The sequence below is a fragment of the Dama dama genome, chromosome 24, assembly GCF_033118175.1.
Source record: "Dama dama isolate Ldn47 chromosome 24, ASM3311817v1, whole genome shotgun sequence".
NCBI classification, from domain to species: domain Eukaryota; kingdom Metazoa; phylum Chordata; class Mammalia; order Artiodactyla; family Cervidae; genus Dama; species Dama dama.
The window spans coordinates 56,559,735-56,581,065 of NC_083704.1; the positions used below are offsets into that span (position 1 = coordinate 56,559,735).

General features: G+C 41.6%; 2 protein-coding genes across 18 annotated transcripts in view; one reads left to right on the plus strand and one right to left on the minus strand.

The window, feature by feature from the left end:
* KIF9 (kinesin family member 9) overlaps positions 1-10,258 on the plus strand; it is a 40,723-nt gene extending 30,465 nt beyond the window's left edge. Inside the window, exons 18-21 of the mRNA XM_061128737.1 lie at positions 949-1,125; positions 1,407-1,522; positions 1,874-1,978; positions 6,068-10,258. Coding sequence (XP_060984720.1) covers positions 949-1,125; positions 1,407-1,522; positions 1,874-1,978; positions 6,068-6,118 — 449 coding nt within the window. The 3' untranslated portion in view covers positions 6,119-10,258. The remainder of the gene's footprint in view (positions 1-948; positions 1,126-1,406; positions 1,523-1,873; positions 1,979-6,067) is intronic.
* KLHL18 (kelch like family member 18) overlaps positions 1-21,331 on the minus strand; it is a 107,612-nt gene that overhangs the window by 77,693 nt on the left and 8,588 nt on the right. For 12 of the 17 annotated variants that reach the window (XM_061128756.1, XM_061128749.1, XM_061128745.1 and 9 more), the window contains exons 2-3: positions 17,888-18,026; positions 16,883-17,638 (exon numbers count right to left, since the gene is read on the minus strand). The exons of 1 other annotated variant lie outside the window; for it this stretch is intronic. The gene's annotated coding sequence lies outside the window, so the exon portion shown is untranslated. Of the gene's footprint in view, positions 1-16,882; positions 17,639-17,887; positions 18,027-19,359; positions 19,426-21,331 lie in introns of all 17 variants that reach the window. 4 more of the 17 variants (XM_061128748.1, XM_061128754.1, XM_061128750.1 and 1 more) reach the window with 4 other exon arrangements.

A 21,331-nucleotide genomic window follows, 5' to 3' on the forward strand; every position in this document is an offset into this window, starting at 1 on the left:
CTGGAACTGGCCCACAGCCCGCTGATCAGGTTGCCCTGCAGTGAAGGTGAGGGCAACTCTGGGCCCCCAACTGCAGACACCTTGAATTGGAGCCCTTGCTTCTCCATGAATGGTGTCAGTGACACTTCATGTGCCTCACTTCTCCCCCATAAACATCAGTGGAAGTGCTAATCCCTTCCTCAGGTACTGGGGACTGCCTCATGCACCCTAACTCTCCAGGAGCCTGGGCTTGGGTACTGACAGGATGCCTTTGCTGAACTTTCAAGTGCTATAGGCAGTAGACCGCCAGGTGAGTGGCTCCACAGATAATTCTGTCTTAACCCAACAACCCTCATCAAGCTGACAGACCTCAAAAAGGACTGTGCAGAGACCGTGAGTGGAGATGACGACTCATAGGATCATTTACCCCTCCCTCCTGGAGCCCTCTGCCAGCCACCAGACACAATACAGATGTCTGATGCTTTCTAACAAGGTAGCTGGTGAATGCTGAAATTAAGAAGACAATTTGAAATTTGGGTTTACATCTACTGTTAATAAGGAACCTTGCCCAACTGCCTTGTGGTACTAGCCAGTCATGGCAGCTTGTTTATAGAACTTATGAAAAAGATAAACACCTGTATAATAGAGGTATTTACTGGATATTCTGGTTAATGGGGTTTAAGATCAAAATAACCATGGAATGTGGGCCATCTGTACCATTTCCTCTACTCACCTCTCCTGTTGGTCCTAAATATGCCGTGTGGTCCCCTGACCTGAGCTCCCTCTCCCTGTGAGACCTGTCCTGGTAGCCCAGCCTTCTCATGCCTTGTCCACCTCCTCGCTGCACTGCCAGCCCTTCTTCTCACCCTGTGTTCGTGCTTTGCCAGCACTGCCCCCTCTTTCTGACCACCTTCCTCCCCACACCCCAGGTGGGCCCCTCATTCCCTGACCTCCTCCATCCCCTTGCAGGTGAGTATGAGAACAAAGGGCTGATGATCATCGATGAGGAGGAATTCCTGCTGATCCTGAAGCTCAAAGACCTCAAGAAGCAGTACCGGACGGAGTATCAGGACCTCCGTGACCTCAGGGCTGAGATCCAGTACTGCCAGCACCTGGTGGACCAGTGTCGACATCGCCTGCTCATGGGTGTGCCCTTTGGGGAGGTTGGCCAGGAGGCTCAGGGCAGGGCCACAGCCTGGATTCTAGAAGTGGCTTCAGAACTTCTCTGTGGCAGAGGCAGGGGGACGGGGCTTTAGATGTGTTTCCAGGACTCCGAGGGCAGGAAATGGAGATGGGAAAGGTTGAGACCTGGGAGCAGGAAGTGAACAGCGGGCAAGCCTGTGACAGGCACAAGACAGGCACACACAGCCTTGACCTGCTTCCTCGAGACTCCCCACCCTCACAGCACTCTCTGCGTCTCCCTGCAGAATTTGACATCTGGTACAACGAGTCCTTCTTCGTCCCTGAGGACCTGCAGATGGCACTGAGGCCGGGTGGCAGCATCCGGCCAGGCATGATGCCTCTCAGCAAGATTGTGTCTCTGGTGAGTGGCACAGAGCAGTGGGCGGTGCCCCGTCCTCTCCTCAAGCATGGCAGTTCCTGCAGCTGCCCCAGGCAGGCAGGCAGGTACAGATCTCTCCCCAGCTTTGGGGGCTGAGGACCCAGAAAACACCACGTGCTGCCGCCAGCCTTCTTGAGTGGCTCATCTTGTCCTGATGGCGGTTACAGGCGTCTGTGATGACATTGGGAAACTTGGGGCTGGAGGACTGTGAGCTCTCTTGGTGGAGGTTTGCCAGCCCAGCGAGGGGCTGCCCCGATGCCCACCACAGGCCCTGTCAGAGCGGATCCTGACGATTCCAGGTGAAGGGTCTGTGCTGAGTTGGGCTTCTTCTAGGGAGAAGATGACCAGGACAGGTTCAGCCAGCTGCAGCAGACAATGCTGCCCGAGGGTCCTGACTCTGTCTCCTTCTACAATGCCAAGGTCAAGATGGAACAGAAGGTAATTCAGGGGGATCCATGTCTCCAGGAAGGCAAGGCCTCAGTGACCTCAGTACTGGGACACCCAGGATGACCCTCCCCACTTTAGAGGCAGAGGAGGAAAATGCCAGCCAGGGAAATCCAGAGTCACCCAGAGTCAGTGGGTATCTTCTGCCAACTCCAGAGTGGCACACAGTAGTGGTTCCACAGGCCTTGGCCAGGCGTGGACATGGTCAGTGAGTGCTAAGACAGCCCATGTGTGGTTCACATGCCAGGGCAGGGCCGGGGGCTCCCCTGAGGCCACTGCCTACTGGGGAGAGCCTCTCCGATGGAGGCCACTGTGCGAAGGCCAGTTAGGCTCTCCTTGTGTTAAGTGTGCAGTGTTGGTTCAGTCAGCTGTGGCTTGGGGCAGGGTCACCTGCCCATCCTAGTTGCCTGGGCCCACTCCTTCAGCAAGAGGATGGCTTTTCCCAGGCAGCCACTTAGCCTTATGCTGTGAGCATTAAGCTTTATTAACCCTGGCCCCTGAAGGGAGGCCCAGATAAGTGAACAGGGCCCTGCCTCTGTGGAAAGGCAGGGCTCTATGGGAGAGGATGGAGTGAGGTCAATTAGGCCTAGGCAGCCCAGCCTCAAGAGATTGTTTGACTGTGGCCACTATGCAGGAGCTTCCTTTTCTGACCCCGGAGAGACCTACCCCTCTCGGCTCAGAGGAGGGGGCATATGAGGTGAGGCAGGCATTCAACTTTATTCTTTTCCATGTGGATATTCAGTTTTCCCAGTACCAATTGTTGAAAAAATGATTCTTTTTCTCTTGAACTGTTTGGTACCTTGTTGAAATTCAGCTGACCAAAAATGTGATTGAACTTAACCTCTAGGAGTCCTGAATAAGTTGAAATTACCTGGTTCCACTTACATGGAGTAAGTTGAAATAAATGGTTCCACTTATATGAGATAGTAAAAAATCATAGGGGCATGGAGAAGGAAATGCAACCCACTCCAGTACTCTTTCCTGGAGAATCCCTTGGACAGAGCCTGGTGGGCTGTAGTCCATGGGGTCGCAGAGTCAGACACGAGTGAATGACACACTCACAAAATTGAAGAGATACTTGATGGCACAAGGGTATACTTTATCTACTCTCCCATCTCCTGCAGGAAGCAGGATAGGGCAGGCAGCACCTGGGAGGCAGGATGGCCCGCTCCCCACATCCCTTCTGGAAGTCTTGGGGCCTCAGTGCCTGCAACAGCTGGTCTTGGACAAATAAAAAACTAAGTTGTTTACTGGAAAAAAAAAATCATAGGGGCAGAAGATCTAAATGAACATTTCTCCAAAGAAGACATACAGATGGTCAAAAACCATATATTCAACATCACTAATTATCAGAGAAATGCAAGTCAAAAGTACACTGAGGTATCACCTCACACCAGTCAGCACGATCATCATTAAAAAGTCCCCAAACAACATGTTCAACTCACAGAAACAGAGATTAGAATGGTGGTTTCCAGGAAATGGGGGTGGAGTGTGGGAAACGGGGAGATGTTGGTCTAAGGATACAAACTTCCAGTTAGAAGATGAGTAGGTTCTGGGGGTCTAATGTATAGAATGGTGATTTTAGTTAATAATGCTGTTAATAATATATCAATACCTGAAAGTTGCTAAGAGAGTAGATCTTAAAGGATTTCACCACAGAAAAAGAAATAGTAATTATGTGAAGTGATAGAAGTGTTAGCTAATGCTATGGTTACAGTCATTTTGTAATATGTAAGTGTGTCAAATCAACACATTGTATACCTTAAACTTATGCAGTATTATATTCTATGGCAGTTATGTCTCAATAAAGCTGAGGTGGGGGAAGTCTACAGATAATAAATGATAAATGCTGGAGTGGGTGTGGAGAAAAAGGAACACTCCTGCACTGTTGGTGGGAATGTAAATTGGTACAACTACTGTGGAGAACAGTAAGGAGGTTCCTTAAAAAGCTAAAAAATGTAACAACCATATGATCCAGCAATCCTACTCCTAGTGGTATATCCAGAGAAAAACATAATCCAAAAGGATACATGCACCCCATTATCCACTGCAGCACTATTTACAAGAGCCAAGACATGGAAGCAACCTAAATGTCCATCGACAGAGGAGTGGATAAAGATGTGGTATTACTCAGCCATAAAAAAGGAATGAAATAATGCGATTTGCAGCAACATGGGTGGACTTAGAGATTATCACACTAAGTGAAGTAAATCAGAGAAAGACAAGTATCATATGATATCACTCATATGTGGAATCTAATTAAAAATGATAAAAATGAACATATTTACAAAACAGGAACACGCAGATCTCAAAAACAAATTTATGATTACTAAAGGGAAAACACGGGGAGGGAGTGATAAATCAGGAGTTTGGGATTAACATACACACACTACTATACATAAAATAGGTAATCAATGAGGACCTACTGGATAGCACAGGGAACTCAATAGTCTGTGATAACCTATATGAGAAAAGAATGTAAGAAAGAATGACTATATGTATACATAATGTATAACTGAATCACTTTGCTGTATACTTGAAACTAACGTAACATTGTAAATCAAGTATTCACCAGTATATTTTAAAAAATAAAACGACTGACTTAAAAGTCGTAAAGGGAGAAAGTATAATAGTGCTTTTCAGGGCCTCGGGGGAGAGGGGAATGGGGAGTTATTGCTCCATGCATATGCAGTTTCAGTTTGGGATGATGAAGTTATGGAGATGGATGGTAGTGATGGTTGTACAACATTATGAATGTATTCAGTACCACCGAACTGTATACTTAAAGATGGCCAAGGTGGAAATTTTTACTTCATGTGTATTTTACCACAGTAAAAAATAATTCCAGCTTAAAGTGGAAGTTTCAGTTTCAGTTCAGATTCACCATGTGGGGAATCTAGGATTCACCCCTATATTCCAACTTGGTGGGTTTGGCATTTGCTTGCTCACTGCCCTGCCCACTGATGTTGTTTCAGCTTCCTTTTCCCAGCTGCTTCCCAAGAGCCTAGCAGTGCATTAAAAGGTAGGATTCATGAACATCTAGTTGATTTGCAGAGGGAAAGCCCTTCAGAGTACATGGGCCCCCATCCCTCTGGAGAGAAAGCCCTCTTCTTTTCTTTTTTTGAACCTAATTCTTGTGAGAAACTTTTTTTTTTTTATTTTTTATTAGTTGGAGGCTAATTACTTCACAACATTTCAGTGGGTTTTGTCATACATTGATATGAATCAGCCATAGAGTTTCACGTATTCCCCATCCCGATCCCCCCTCCCACCTCCCTCTCCACCCGATTCCTCTGGGTCTTCCCAGTGCACCAGGCCCGAGCACTTGTCTCATGCATCCCACCTGGGCTGGTGATGTTTCACCATAGATAATATACATACTGTTCTTTAGAAACATCCCACCCTCACCTTCTCCCACAGAGTTCAAAAGTCTGTTCTGTACTTCTGTGTCTCTTTTTCTGTTTTGCATATAGGGTTATCGTTACCATCTTTCTAAATTCCATATATATGTGTTAGTATGCTGTAATGTTCTTTATCTTTCTGGCTTACTTCACTCTGTATAATGGGCTCCAGTTTCACCCATCTCATTAGAACTGATTCAAATGAATTCTTTTTAATGGCTGAGTAATATCCCATAGTATATATGTACCACATCTTCCTTATCCATTCATCTGCTGATGGGCATCTAGGTTGCTTCCATGTCCTGGCTATTGTAAACAGTGCTGCGATGAACATTGGGGTGCACGTGTCTCTTTCAGATCTGGTTTCCTCAGTGTGTATGCCCAGAAGTGGGATTGCTGGGTCATATGGCAGTTCTATTTCTTTCAAGTGAGCCCTTGAAACATGCATGTCTGCTTTTCAACATTTAAAACATTTTCTACACTTTAGGATGAAAGAATGAGAGAGATTGAATGGAACATTTTTTTCTCACAGAACTGGGACTAGTCAGAGGGGGTCCTTGTCCCCAAACGGTGATATCTGCAGGAAGAATGTTGGGATGGATATAAGTGGTGTGGCTTCTGAGGCCTTGCTAGGTCTGCAGGTCCTAATCAGTTCCTATTTTCTCCCCCTTTCTCTGTCCAGCACAATTATTTGAAAACCATGATGGGCCTCCAGCAGGCACACAGAAAATAGAGACTCAAGGCCAGCACATTGAAGGATGAGATCCCCAGTAAATCCTGCCTGCTCTAGAGAAGCTGCCAGCACTCCTGCCCAGACTCCAACTCCTCTGCTCCGAGACTGGGGCCCAGTCCAGGGAACACAGTGGCCTGTCTGCCGGAACAGCCTTCAAAGGACACCCTTGACTACCTTCACAGACCGCTTTTGGTTTCAACACGCTGTCTTATATGCAGGGACAGGATAAAATAACTGTTTGGTCTCGACTTTCAGTGCTCATCCAAAACTTCTATTTTTGGTCATGCCACATGGCACGTGGGATCTTGGTCCCAATCCCACCCCTAGGGATGGAACCTGTGCCCCCTGCAGTGGAAGCACCAAGTTTTAATCACTGTACCACCACGGAAGTTCCCAAATAACTTTATTCCTATCTGGGAGGATGTCTTCCCTATGTAGAGGTGGGGTCCTAACAAGTCTCCAGTTAGAAAGTGGACAGGTAGCCCCTGGCAGGCCTTGGTCCCACTGGTCAGCCTCGTTCCTTTCCTGAATGGCCATTCTGGGTGAGCTGGGTCCGAGGAGCCCTGGTTCTCATGGCTCAGGCCATAGCTCTCTGTGTTCCTGAGCCAGCTGAAGGCAGGACTCCCTTCTTCAGCAACAGGGAGAGGATGGGGTGTAGGTGGAAATGACTGAAAGGCAGGTTCTTATTATAAAATAAGAGGAGGCTTAAAATGAGATCATTCCTGCCATGAAGTTAGTAGTGAGAACCCCATGGTGGGAGGCTGTCTGACAAGATTGCAGAACCTGCGCTGTTTGCAAGATTGAACTAAATAGTACCTCTCCAAACAAAGGCCCCGTGATTCTGCTCCTCAGGCCTTCAGTGAGCAGCTGGATGGGGGTTCTACTGAGAGAAAGCCGAAAGGCTTCCCTGAGGGTTGTCCCTTCTCTGCTGTCCAGCCCCCTTCTCTTTCACTGACTGGCAGGTACACAGTGGTCCTAAAACAGACTCCCAGAGCAGCCGTGAAGGCCCCAGACGTCATTCCCCTTGATGGCACATGGGGGCTGTCACTGATCAGCATACAGCCTTGATGGTCAGTCCTCCTGTTTCCTTTAAATGTGGCCAAACAGGCAGATGTGTCCAGGCAATGGTCATTGTCCCAGCAGCTGGAGGCCTTAGAGAGTTCAGATTCTTTACCTTCTCTGTTTGCCCTTGTCATTACCAGGACTTGTTTGGGGTTCCTGGGTCTTTAGAACAGCTCAGGGAATAGAACATAGTAAAGGGGATTCAGTGGTAAAGAATTTGCTTGCCAATGCAGGAGACCTGGGTTCAGTCCCTGGGTCAGGAAGATCCCCTGGAAAAAGAAATGGCAACCCACTCCAGTATTCTTGCCTGGGAAATCCCACGGACAGAGGAACCTGGTGGGCTACAGTCTAGTTGGTCTTAAAAGAGTTAGCAACTAAATAACAACAGAAAACACAGGGGTACATTTTGTTGGGTGTCACAGGAAATAGCCATTTGTAGCATTACAAGTCCCTCTTCATTTCCCATCATTGGCTAGAATAGCATATGGCATCCTGAACATCCATGCACAGAACTCCTGGGCAGCCAGACCTGAGGCCTGCAGGTCAGGGAAGGTTTGGCCTCTGTCATGGCAGTTGGTCCCATTTGTTTCTAGCTCATTCATCATTACATAGGTCTGTTTGGTCAGTTCTGGCACAAAAGGAAACAAGTAATCATCAGTGTGGGCAGAGCCACAGGAATAAGCCAGGATGGTGCGCAGTTGATCACCCTCCACGCAAACTCCTTAGAGGAGCAGATGCTTCCAACATGACAAGGAGCTAGGGGCATCATGTCCACTCAAATGTGCCTTTTGTTCTAGTAAGTAGTTCCTTCTGAGCTAATCTGACCATCATGGCCATCCCTGAAGGGGACTTCTAGTTCCATCAGTGTGACAGATTAAGATAACCTGAAAATACTCTGACTACAAACAGAGATGCAGTCTAACGTATACCATTCTTTTAAATGCAAAGCTAAATTTGTAGGAAAGAAAGGGAACTGCCAGGAGCTGGAGAACTGAAAACCAGAGTGGTCAGTTTCAACCAGCTGTGTCTGGGAGGTATGTGAGTGGATGCTTGCTCTTGAGTGTTCATGTCCACGTTAAGTGTGAGTAATAAGACTTGGCCCATGCCTCATATGAAGATGGAAATGGAACTCCTTGCATAAAGGTGGCTGCATCTGATAAAGAGGTAAGGTAGAAAAAATTTTCCCACTGCATGGAGAAATAATGAGAGGAATCGAAAAGGGACATTTTTTCTGTTATTTTAGGAAGCAAAAATGGAACAAGAGTTTTCCAACTGCAGAATGGATGATCTTGATACAAACTGGGCTCCCAGTCCCTGGGGGAGATAAACTGAGAGCATAGAGAATGTAGTCACAGATGTGGTCAGGCACATGAAATACCCATTATTTATTCCTGTTCATAACTTCCATGAAAAATTCTCTTTTAACAACAGATAAATGGACATTATTCTTCAGTGTTGGAGAATCAACTGGCTCATGTTTTCTGGAGGACAATTAGGCAGTGTATCTCCAGAGCCTTAACAACGTATACTGGTACACACTTTATGCATTAATATAAACTTTTTGGACAAAAATTTGGCCATATCTTTAACAATTGTGTGTAACAGATGTGTACCATAAACCTATTTTTTTCAAATGCAAATTAATTTATTTTATTGTAAAATTATTTCAAAATATTATTGTATAGTAATTATTTATTTTATAGATAATTATAATTATTTTATTTATTGCCAGATTTTATAAGTTTTACATTTTAATACTCATGGGCACCATGATTTCCAAGTACCATGGGCTGGTCAATTGTTGTGTGTACTTCTGAGGTACTAAATAGTCATTCATTTTCAACAGTGAGTAAAGAAGCCAGATTTATTTCTGTAGGTTCTACAGTAAAGTGTTCAGCTGACAGTGATGCTGTCATCAAGTTATTAAAGTTTTCCTCCTTTCTAATAGTGAACTGACTGGGTAACAATTTATCTCCTTTTCAATTCCTGGACTTGATGCTAGGTTGATGATACAATTTCACTGAAGCAAACACACAAACTGAAGCATTTTGCTTTACTTGAAGGAAACACTAAATATCAGAGGTAACACTGCTATTTTCACTTATATATTTTTATTTCTGATAGAAATAGATTCCATTGACCTTGGACCTAGAACTGTTGCTGTGTGGAGCAAGGGGATTTGAGTTTAAGAAAACAAAATTGTCTATGAATATCCATGTGGTACTCAGCTTCCATTGCATACACACCAACTGCAGGATTTTTTCTGGAGTGACAATATAGGAGAATCTTCAGAGCAGGGTTTCTGCCTGCCAATGCAGGAGATGCAAGAAATGCGGGTTCGATCCCCAGGTCAGGAAGATCCTCTGAAGAAGGAAATGGCAACGCACTCCAGTCTTCTTGCCTGGAAAATCCCATGGACAGGGGAGTCTGGCAGACTATAGAGTCCATGGGGTTCACAAAGAGGCGGACATGACTGAGCGCATGTGCACACACAGTAAGTAGACTAGTGCTCTCAAGGTTACTTCTATTGAGTAAACCTCTCGAAAGGACCCCCTGAAAATCTGCTCAAGTAAAGTTAAATTTAATGAACTTACAGCATTAAAGAGACTGCCAAAGTGGCATAACAATTTCTCAGAGGGGAAAGTCAGAGAGGATATGTATAGAGCTTTAGGGCCCAAACTTGGAGGAGGGCATGGCAACCCACTCCAGTATTCTTGGTTGGAAGATCCCGTGGACAGAGGAGCCTGGTGGGTTACAGTCCATGGGATCACAAAGAGTCGGACACGATTGAGTGACTCACACACACACACGACCCAAACTGGGTAGATTTAAGGAATGTCTTGCAAAGCAGGAAACTGACTGAAATTTGGCAGAGTTTATAACAATAATTTTGGATTGATAGGCACTGTGAGGCAATAGCCTTTAAGCAAGTATTGATGAATAAAATGCTAGTTTTGACAAGTAAGCTCTTTCTGTTAGTTCACAGTCTTCTAGGATCAAGTACTTGCTGAAGCAAAGAGCCAAGTTATTTTTGTCTGTTCTCAGTGTATAAGGACAGGAAAGTATGCCTGGTCCCATTTTTTTTTTTTTTTTAAACCCAAAGAGAGGAAATTAAATTGGTTTCAGTTCCCTTTATCAGGTTCCTGCAAACTATTTTTGTTGTAAGCAACCATTGGTTGTTAGTAAGTCCTACTATGCTGGTATTATCAAAAAATAGTGATAAGGCTTCTTGTTATCCTGTACTCAAACACCTAATGGCTACAGTTTCTTGTTTGAGCAACTTGTATATGTGTGACAAGACAGTTCCTGAATCTCAGACAGGTCAAGTAATGTCTTTGCCTGAAGCAAAGTGATGAAAGTTGTCCATTCTCTGCCTTTCACCAACACATCCTTGTGCACTAAAGGGACTCTCTGAAGAAACAGCTGAAGGCTACAGACAAAGCACTATGTGCTTATGATTCCAAAACTACCCATGATCTTTACCATGTGTGTTCCTTTGTCAAGGACACTCATCAGCTATTTTCTTCATTTATTTTCCATGCTATAAATACTTACTTAACCATATTTGCTCTATTAGACCAGAAACCTCTTGATCACTATATTAGTTTTCTATTGCTGTTGCAACAAATTCTGTGTGTGTGCTCTGTTGTGTCCGACTCTTTGTGACCCCACGGACTGTAGCCTGTCAGGCTCCTCTGTCCATGGAGTTTTCCAGGCGTGAGTACTGGAACCAGTTGCCATTTTCTACTTCAGATCTTCCCAACCCAGGGATTGAACCCATATCTCTTGTATCTCCTGCACTGGCAGGCAGATTCTTTATCACTGAGCCATCAGGGAAGCCCTGTTAACAAATTACCACAAACTTAATACCTTGAAACAATACAAATTTACTATTTTATAGTTTGAAGTCTGACATGGGGCTAAAATGAATGTGACAAAAGGGAAGAACCCATTTCTTTGCCTTTTCCAGTTTCTAGAAGCTGCCTATATTCCTTGGCTTGTGGCCCCTTTACTTCATCTTCAAAGCCATCTCTCTGACTCTTCTTCCATAGTCTTGACTCCCTCTGACCCTCCTTTTCAGCTTCCTTCTTGTCCCCATCTAGATAATCCAGGATAAGCTATTTTAATATCATCTGATTAGCAAACTTGATTCTGTCTGCATCTTTGATCCCCTTTTGCCATGTAACTTACCATATTCACAGCTTTCAGATAATAGAAATGGACATCTTTGGGGGAGGGCATTATTCTACATAGCAGACAGAGTCAATAGTAAAACAGGAATTTTGTTGACGTCCAGGCTACCATGTGATCACTGACGACAAGGTTAAGGAAATCAGAAGTGATCATGAGGCAAGCATTTTGATATTTGGCTAAAGCCAAACTTAAAAATCAGATTTTGGTAGAATACCAACACTGAGACTGAACTTCAGTACATTCCTAACACCCTTTGACCCAGAAATCCACTTCCAGAAATTTATCCTACACAATTACACGTGTGAAAGTTCTACTAACAAGAGTATTTACTGCCACCAAATTTATGAGAGAAAAAACTATAAGCAACTTAAATGTCTATCCAGACAGGAATGGCTGACAAAAATACCTATATTCTGGAATACTGTGCAACTTAAAATGAGGTGAACTTATAGACCAGGTGGATGTTCATGATCTACTGTATTTTTTATAAAAGAACAAGCTTTGGAACAGTATGCATAACAGGATACCGTTTTATCTTCTATGAGCGCGTGTGTGTGTGTGCACGTACATATATGTGTGGGACCATGCAGAGAAAAAAGGCTGGAAGAGTATATACCTATCAGCAATATAAACTTTTGTGTTGTTTGAATTTTCACTGTGAGCATGCATCACTTCAGTCTATACCTTGAACCAGAAATTCTAGGAAATTTACTAATGAAAACATCATGGTGGTGAACAGATTTCTCTGCAAGGATATACACCCCTGTATATAAGCATGAACAACTGTTAGCACCTAAAATGAAGAGGGATTGATTAAATGAGTTATACATTTATACTATGGAGGAGTATATAGCCATTAAAAATAAAGATAATTTACAAAACAGAAATAGACTCACAGACATAGAAAACAAACTTATGGTTACCAAAGGGGAAACGTGGGGGAGGGATAAATTTGGAGTTTGAGATTAAAATATACACACTACTATATGTAAACAGATCAACAAGGGCCTACTGTATAGCACAGGGGACTATACTCAATATCTTATGTTAACCTATAATAAAAAAGAAACTAAAAAAGAATATATATGTGTGTGTGTATATACATATATATATATGTATATATATATATATATATATATATATATATATATATGGCTTCCCAGGTGGTGCAGTGGTAAAAAATCTGCCTGCCAACATAGGAGGCGCAAGAGATGTGGGTTGTGGGTTTGATCCCTGGGTCAGGAAGATCCCCTGAAGCAGCAAACAGCAACCCACTCCAGTATTCTTGCCTGGAAAATTCTATGGACAGAGGAGCCTGGTGGGCTATAGTCCATGTTGCAGAGTTAAGACAAGAGTGAGTGCACGCATGAATGCGCACACACACACACACACACACATCTATATATATCTGAATCACTTTACTGTACACTTGAAACTAACACAACATTGTAAATCATTTATATTTAATAAAAATTAAATAAAATTACCCACACTATAAAGAGTGACAGATATACTATTAAATAAAAATACTATAAAACATTATGTATAATGTGTGCCATTTCATTCAAATATATACACATATAAAAATATTATTATGTAAATATGACCAGTAGCTATCTATGTAGGGTGGAATGATGGTCGATTTTTACCTTCTTATGATTTTTTTGGAAGAGAGGAGGATGTCGGAGATGGGGGCTCTAGTCCTACACTTCTCTCAGGGTTGAATTTCCAAGGACAGTATGCGTATTAAGGACCCACAGTTCTGAAGTGTGATGAGAAATCCTAGAGCAGACATTTCGTCCTGGGTTCCCTGGAGCAGCCCCTTAGAAAGCCTGTGCAGCACTCAGTAACCACTGCTGGCCCACCAACATGCCCCCTTCTACTTGGTTCCACTGCCAACCCGGTGCTACATCCCACATGGTACTGCTCCCACCGTGGGCCTCTGTCTAACATGGAATTCCTTTTACATGCTGTCGCCACCAACACAGTTCTGCATCCCAAGACAGCTGTACCACACAGTGGTTCTCTGTCCAACATGGTGCTACACTCAACACGACATCAGAACCAACAAGGCAGCTGAGCTGCAGGGGAACTGTGGCTTGAGGAAGTCTCCCAGGCAGTGGAGCTTGAGTTCAGCTTCACCGGCCAGCACACCCCACTGAGGCGCCAGAACAGGCAGAATGCAAGTAGTATACACAGGTGAACAAGGAAGGACCATCCACTCCCCCATTCAAGCTTCCTTACCAAGGATCCCAGGAAGAAGGGTGAGGAGAGGAGAATCCTTGGGAAAGGGGCAAATGCTTTAACGCAGAGGCAGAGATTTACACACATTTGATATGTGGTTGTTGAGCTTACATACACTACATTTTCCTTTGTCATGTCTGGTTTTCTCCCTTTGTGTGTGGTGGGGAATGACAAAATATTCAAGCTCATCAACAGCAACAGATCCTTGGACCTGCATTCTGCAGATCTGTTGATTTCTCTGGAAGCCTATTACCTTGGCCTTTCTTGAATTTACCCTCAGGAGAGATGTTTTTTGGGTCTTTTTGGCAGGCTTTTGCAAAATACATTTTTTTCTATAACCAACTCTCCCTTTTATAACTTAAGCTCTTTGCCCTTTGAAAGTCCTTTTCTTTACTAATCAATTTTCAAGGAATATTTTAGTTTACTTGTTAACAATGATCACTGCTCTTGACATACACTGCATATTTTTATTGTGTAACACATATTTTAATCACATTGAAGAAAATGATTTAAGAAAAAAATTCCTCATGTTTCTCCAAGTTAATATGTTAAATTTTTCCAATTCAACTCTGAACGGAAATGATCTGACTCACTCTAATCAGTGTTCTAGTTTCTGCATTTAAGATGCTCTTTAAGCTTGGGATTAATATACACACACTACTATATAAAAAATAGATAACCAACAAGGACCTACTGTATAGCACAGGGAACTCTACTTAATATTCTGTATTAACTTATATGGGAAAAGAATCTGAAAAAGAATGAATATATGTATCTCTATAACTGAATCACTATGCTGTACACATAAAACACAAATTTGTCAATCAACTATAAAGCAAAACAATTTTTAAAAAAGATGCTATTGGGCAGGTCCATATTGTATGCCTTCAACATTGCTGTTGACTGCATGGTATTTCATTATATTGATAAATTAGTGTCTCTTGAGCCATTTCCCAAGTGTAAGAGTTTAGGTAGATTGAGCCTTTAAAAAGTGTTGGGGGTAGTCTCAATAAAGGAACTTAAAATCACAAAGTGATTACAGATCTTCAGACAAAACAGTTCTAAAGAGAAAATCAAATTTTGGCTATTAAAAGAATTAAAAGATCTCTCATTAATTTTAATGTCAAATAAACATGAAAACCAGTGTGTGTGAGCACTAGACATAAATAATAAAAGCAACAGTACATAAAAATCAACAGTGTATTCATGAAAACAATGTACAAATTAAGAAGAAAGGTATTATTAATTACTCATTAAAAAGTCATATTCCCTCCCTTTTCTGGCCGACGAAGGGACTTCTCCAATTCCTTCTGAATTTGGGAGTGAAGAGGCAACATCACTTCACAGTTCCACTGTGACTAAGATGTGCAGTCTTGTAAAGCAGGATCTGATTCCCCTGGGGGCATGGGAAGGCCTTCCTAGGGCTTTGATACATGTTTCCAGGTCCTCATTGCCCATAAATTTTCTAACATTGGTCTGATCTAGGTCTGGATCACCAATTGCCCTTTGTCCCTTTATAAGAAAAAGGCATGCACCTTACCCTTCTCTACTCTTGGAGGGGGTTTCCTGTCTCTCTCCCTGTCTTGGGCTCATTTCTCTTAAGAGTCAAGTTAAATTAAGAACAGGGCACTCTGCCCCAAGTTCTGAATTCAGATAAATGATAGAGTGAGGCAGTGGGAGTATTGATAACTTTTATTAAATAATTTTGTCTCCTCTATCCCCTGACTATAGACCAACAATGCCTAGCTCTTGTTAGATAATCACTTGTGAGCGGACCAAAAAAAGCATGAGCATAAGTCATAAAAAGGAATGAAATATTGCCATTTGCAGCAACATTGATGGACCTAGAGATTATCATACTAAGTCAGAAAGACAAATATCATATGATATCACTTATACATGAAAACTAAAATATGATACAAATGAACATATTTACAAAATAGACTCACAGACCTAGAAAAAAAACCTATGGTTACCAAAGGGGATGGAGGAGGGATAAAATAGGAGACTGAGAATGACATACACACAGTACTATAAGGGAAAAGAATCTGAAAAGGAATGTATGTGTATATATGCATGCATGCGTGTGTGTGTGTGTGTGTATAACTGAATCACTGTTAGACACTTGAAATTAACATGATATTGTAAATCAACTATACCTCAATTAAAAAAAAATAAGAAATTCTGTCCTGAATGCCAAAAATATCTCTCTGTATTTATGTAATGTAAGCAGGTCTTTAAATGATCATTCCTGAAAGAAAAAAAGCATCAACTATTGACAGTGATTCTTTTAAATATACCTGGAATGTTTTAATGGGACTACTAAGTCTCTTCAGATATACTGGATAAAACTCCCAGATAAAACTTTTAAGTGATTTATTTTAGATTTGTTGTGCATTAATTGACTAAGTAGTTAAAATCATTTTTATCAAATCATATCATGAAATATTTGTTATTATGGTAAATCTTTGTTGTTTTAAAAACTGAGGGTTTTTTTTTTGTTTGTTTTTTGGCCTGGGGGGAAAAAGGGAAAGAAATTACATGCTAGTTTAATCAGTTTTTAGTAATAAATACTTTTCTGCTTCATTAAATAGGAAAACATTTCTTATAACAAAAATAATCGAGTTATTTACTATTTTCATACTTTATTTTTTATTTTTTTAAAAGCTAAACACCAGAATTTGCATTACATCCATATGTACATTTTACCCAGGGAAACCATGCACTTATCATACTCTTTACATCATGTGATTTTTAATTTTAGCTATACATTACATTGTATTAAAATTAGTTAAGAAACAATCTATTTATATATTTAAAATATTTTACCCCTTTACTTATTTGGCTGTGCCAGGTTCTTGGTTGGGGCATGTAGAACCTTTGGTGTTTATTGTGGCATACAGCATCTTTAGAACTCTTAGTTGTGGCATGTGGGATCTATTCCCCGACCAGGGATGAAACCTGGGTTTCCTGCATTGGCAGCACAGAATCTTAACCACTGGACCACCAAGAAAGTCCTAAGAAATAGTATATATATTATCTTGTTTTTAATAATTATAGAATGGACAACTTAAAATAAACTCAGATGTCTTCTGACAGTAATTCATTCTGATTTAACGGCAAAGAAGAAAGCTGTTAACAACTGGGTTATATAGCTAACCTTTTCCATCTCTTAAAGGAACTAAAGTTGCAGTTCCAAGGTTATGAAGAAAACACTCTTATGACGTGCTGTATTTAGGTGCACAATTCAGTGGCATTAAGTACCTTCACATTGTTGTGCAACCGTCAGCACTGTTCATCTCCGGAATTTCTACAGTCTAGACACAGAGCAGCCAGGTTTTCAGTCTAAGAGCAGGAGAGCTTCCTAAAGAGAAGAAAGCAGATGCCAGGGTAAAGATAAAGGAAATTCTTGCAGTAGTTGACCTGTGACTCTCTGAGGAAGTAAAGGGAGCAAGTGAGTTTACAGTGTTCAAGGATAGAAGGATGATCCTCCACAATTTTGAAGGAGCACCACTGCTGTGATGAGGTCAAGCATGGAGCATGGTATGGAATTTCAGAAGCTCTATGTCCTGTGATTAGAACCCACGGGCTGCTAGTGAGGGAAGAGCCTAGTAAGTCCAGAAGGGGAATTTGGGTGATGTACCACAGCACCTTTTGTGCTGATCAATCCACCAGCTTCATGCAGCAGATCTAAGCAGTTCAGTGCTAACTTCTCAGTTCTGATGAAAATTCCATAAAAAGTTACAACACACATTATTTCTGTTCCTCCTCTGACTAAGTTCATGCTGTTTCTGTCTTCCAGAGATCTATCAGCCACTGTGAGGTTGGAAGTGTCTCTCATCCTTCTTTCATAAGCAGTGTGGTCTGATGCTAATACATGGACTTGGGTGGTAGGTGGCCCTGGAGTTGAGGCCAGGTCTGCCTCTTTCTGTGGATCTTTGGCAAAGGTGTCAGTCCTTCTCAGCCTTGACTTGCATGCAGATTCTCTATAAAATGGGATCGAACATTTGCCTCACTGGACTGTTGGGAAGATAAAGTAAGATGATGACTATACCCCATTTCTAGTAACCCATTCTACAGCTTTCATTTAATTAAGATAATTGTGCCCACTTTGCTTCTTAAGAGTTACATGCTATATCACTTGGCCTCTATTACTGATATTTTCGCATCCTATGAGGAGGCCTGGTTGTCTAAGAGCATCTCCACTGTTAGCCCCAGACTCCAAAGACCAGTCATCACTGTTTTTCTTGGTGCTACCACCTCTCTCACCTGTGCATTCCTGACTGCTTCCATAAACGGAATGTCCTCTGGGCTCTCCCACGAACAAGGTTAAATCAGAGGATGGGTTGAGAAAACAGTCCACGGATTAGACACAAGTAGATTCAGCACAAGAAGGAATGAACTCCATCTGAGATGGGGAGAATACACAAAAAACTTTTGGTATCAAATTTAATAAAACACTGACAAATTTGTGGTCAAAAAGACTTACGCCTATGTTTTCATCTAAGAGTTCTACAGTTTTATTTAGGTGTTTGGTCCATTTTGAGCTAATTTTGTGAGGCAGTAGTTGAAATTCACTTTCTTTTTTGCATTAAAAAATTTTCATTGAAATATACTTGATTTATAATATTGTATTAGTTTCAGATATACTGCAAAGCGATTCAGTTATATATATATATATTTTACAGTCTCTTCCATTTTAGGTTATTACAAGATATTGAGTATAGTTCCCTGTGCTATACAGTAAGTCCTTGTTGGTTATCTACTTTACATATAGTACAATAGTTTGTATATTTTAATTTGAAACTCCTAATTTGTCCCTCACCCCTCTCTCTCCTTTGGTAAGCTTGTTTGGTATGTCTATGAGTCTACTTCTGTTTTGTAAATAAATTCATTTGTATCATATTTTTCAGATAAAATATATATATGATATTTGTCTTTATCTGGCTTACTTCACTTAGCAAGGTAACAAATTCATTCTTTTGCATTTGGATATGCAGTTTGTCCCATGATCAACTGCCAGAATTAATGACCTTTCAGCCTCCTTTTTGTGGTCCAATTTCCAAGGTTTTTTTAATTTATTTTTTTGCATCAAAAATTCAGTCAAAGCTGAATTTAGTCACTTTAAGTCTCAACATGATATCACAAATTTCCCACCAATTGTACAAAATGTCCCCTAGGGCCAGTTTTAAATTAGGCTCACACAACGAAATGCACATTTCATTTGAAAGCTTTTGTGCAGGTGTGCCCAAGCTATCAAATCCAATTAAACAGGAGCAAATGCATTAATAGTTGAAGACTTAGTTTTATATCAGGCTGTCCCTAGAGACATTCCAAGCAAATAAAATAGTGAAATCCCAAGAAGCCACATTTTTTTTAGACTAGCCAAGATAAACTGGTACTAAGTAATTTGGAAGAGTGTCAAGTGGGATTCATTACAGCACTGATTCTGAGAAGAGGGTGCCAACTGCATTTGCCCTTGAAGGGTAAGTTGATCTTTGACCTCTAGCAATGAACCTCAGGGTCCTTGGCTGATGGGACAGGGTGGGCAATAGCTCTAAAGTAGAAGAGAGTGGTACACGTAGAGAGTAAGGTGTAGAGGGCAGTTAGGCTTACAAAGGCATGCTGGGACAGACAGGGGTGGGGTGGGATAAGACAGCTCAAACGCCTGGCTTTAGAAACATGAAATGTTGTTAAGAAAAATTACTTGGAAAAAAGGCAAAAAGGTAGGTGGCACGTACTTTCGATGCATTACTGGGAACTAAGAGGGCTGGTGGTCTCGTCCAAGAGTTATTTCATTACCTAGCCTAACGGAATAAAGCATTGTTATTACTATCAATTATGAGCTTAGACTCTCAAATCATATGCTTGATATTATCCAATCGAAAACATAACCCCAAAGGGTACAGTTTGAATGCTCTCCTCTTTTATATCAAATCTAACATCTTAATTCTAACATTCCTTTTTTACTCTTAGTTTGCTTTTACAAATCTCTATGAATACCCAATTCTTCAACATGCTCTTATAACCAGCTTTAACTAACTGGTTCCCTTATTAATAAGTTATTACAATAAATCTTTGACACATATTCATTCTGTATTTGTATGAGTCACGTTTTCAACATTTTTAAAAATTAAACTTTGACAAAATTCAACCGTGATAACCCAAACTATCCTTTAAGCATCCTTTGAGGAAAAAAAGCAGCCCTCACTCCACCAAGGAGCCCAACTACAAATAATCATTGGATTCCTCATTCTGCATGAATTTGTAAACGACTAAAAAATTTTAAAGCTGTGAAAATGTATTCCAAGGGAACAGGAGGCTCATTCCTGATGGCTGTGATACTACACCACAGTACAAACCCTAGGAAGCCAGACATGGCAGGTGAGCCAGATGTTCTCACATGATGAGCATGTATTAATATTTAAGAATGATTTCAGGCAGTCTTTCACCTTAGCTAGCTGCTGCTCCATTGTTGAAAGTCCACATAAAGACCTTCAGATTCTCATCAAAGTGAAAGTCGCTCAGTTGTGTCCGACTCTTAGTGACCCCGTGGACTATACAGTCCATGGAATTCTCCAGGCCAGAATACTGGGGTAGCCATTCCCCTCTCCAGCAGATCTTCCCAACCCAGGGATTGAACCCAGGCCTCCTGCATTGCAGGAGACTTCTTTACCATCAGGTAAGCCCTCAGATTCCCATAACCTAGCATATAAAGCTGTCTAACCACTGCTTTGGTTCTTTGTAGCAAAGAAAACCCTTCTTCAAGTATGATCCATACTTGGCTTCAAGTATGATCCAAAACTACTAAGAAACTCACTAATGGGGCTAACATTCACTGCCCAGATTGCCCTCATCTGCCCTCTTTTCTGTCAGATGATTATTAATCAGTGCTCAGCTTATGTATCATGTCTTTTCTAAACTCCTCTGGCATAAAGAGTTATTTCCTTTTCCCACAGCACTCTGGTCCCATATTTACAGTACTTTCAATACAGTACTCTCCCCGAACTGTTTGAAGTGTTTCCCCAGTTACTCTGAGAGCCTCCCAAAGCCAGAGATTAATTTATCTCTGTATCCTCTGTTTCTACCCACAGGTTTTGGCAGATAGAGAGGAGTCAAGAAATTGCTGTTGAGAGAGCACGTTTTTGAAAAAGTTCTCTAGTGCCATCATAACTGGTAAACCAAAAAATAAAAACAAAGGATGTTCATAGAGAGAAGAAGGGGTTACTAATTTATTACTCCAGGCTTGGGATTAATTTCAACTTCCTTAGGTCCTTGGGTTAGATGAAACAGTAGCAAAGGGCACGATTTGTGTAACTCAATACAAATGAGCCTTTTCAGTAAGATCTGAGCATCGGTCCTCTACACACAAACCATTTCTAAATTTAAAAAAAGCATGGAAAATTACTGCATGAGTTTCCTCTCTGAGTTGTGAATGCTGTCTGGTGAGGCAGAAATTAGACTGTATTGGGGCAAAATGACAAAAAACTGTCTTTACCATATGGGGTACTTGGCTATTCTGAATTATGTTCAGTCATATGCTAGGGTTAAGTAGTATGAACCAAACGAACAGATGCTCTGCATATTACAATAGGGTTAAAAGAGTCTGTAAACATTTGGCAATCTCTAATCTTACAAGCAGTTCACATTCATTTGAAATGGACAATGGTGCACATTCACAATTTTTCCCAAAGCTACCTTAACTCTTTGACT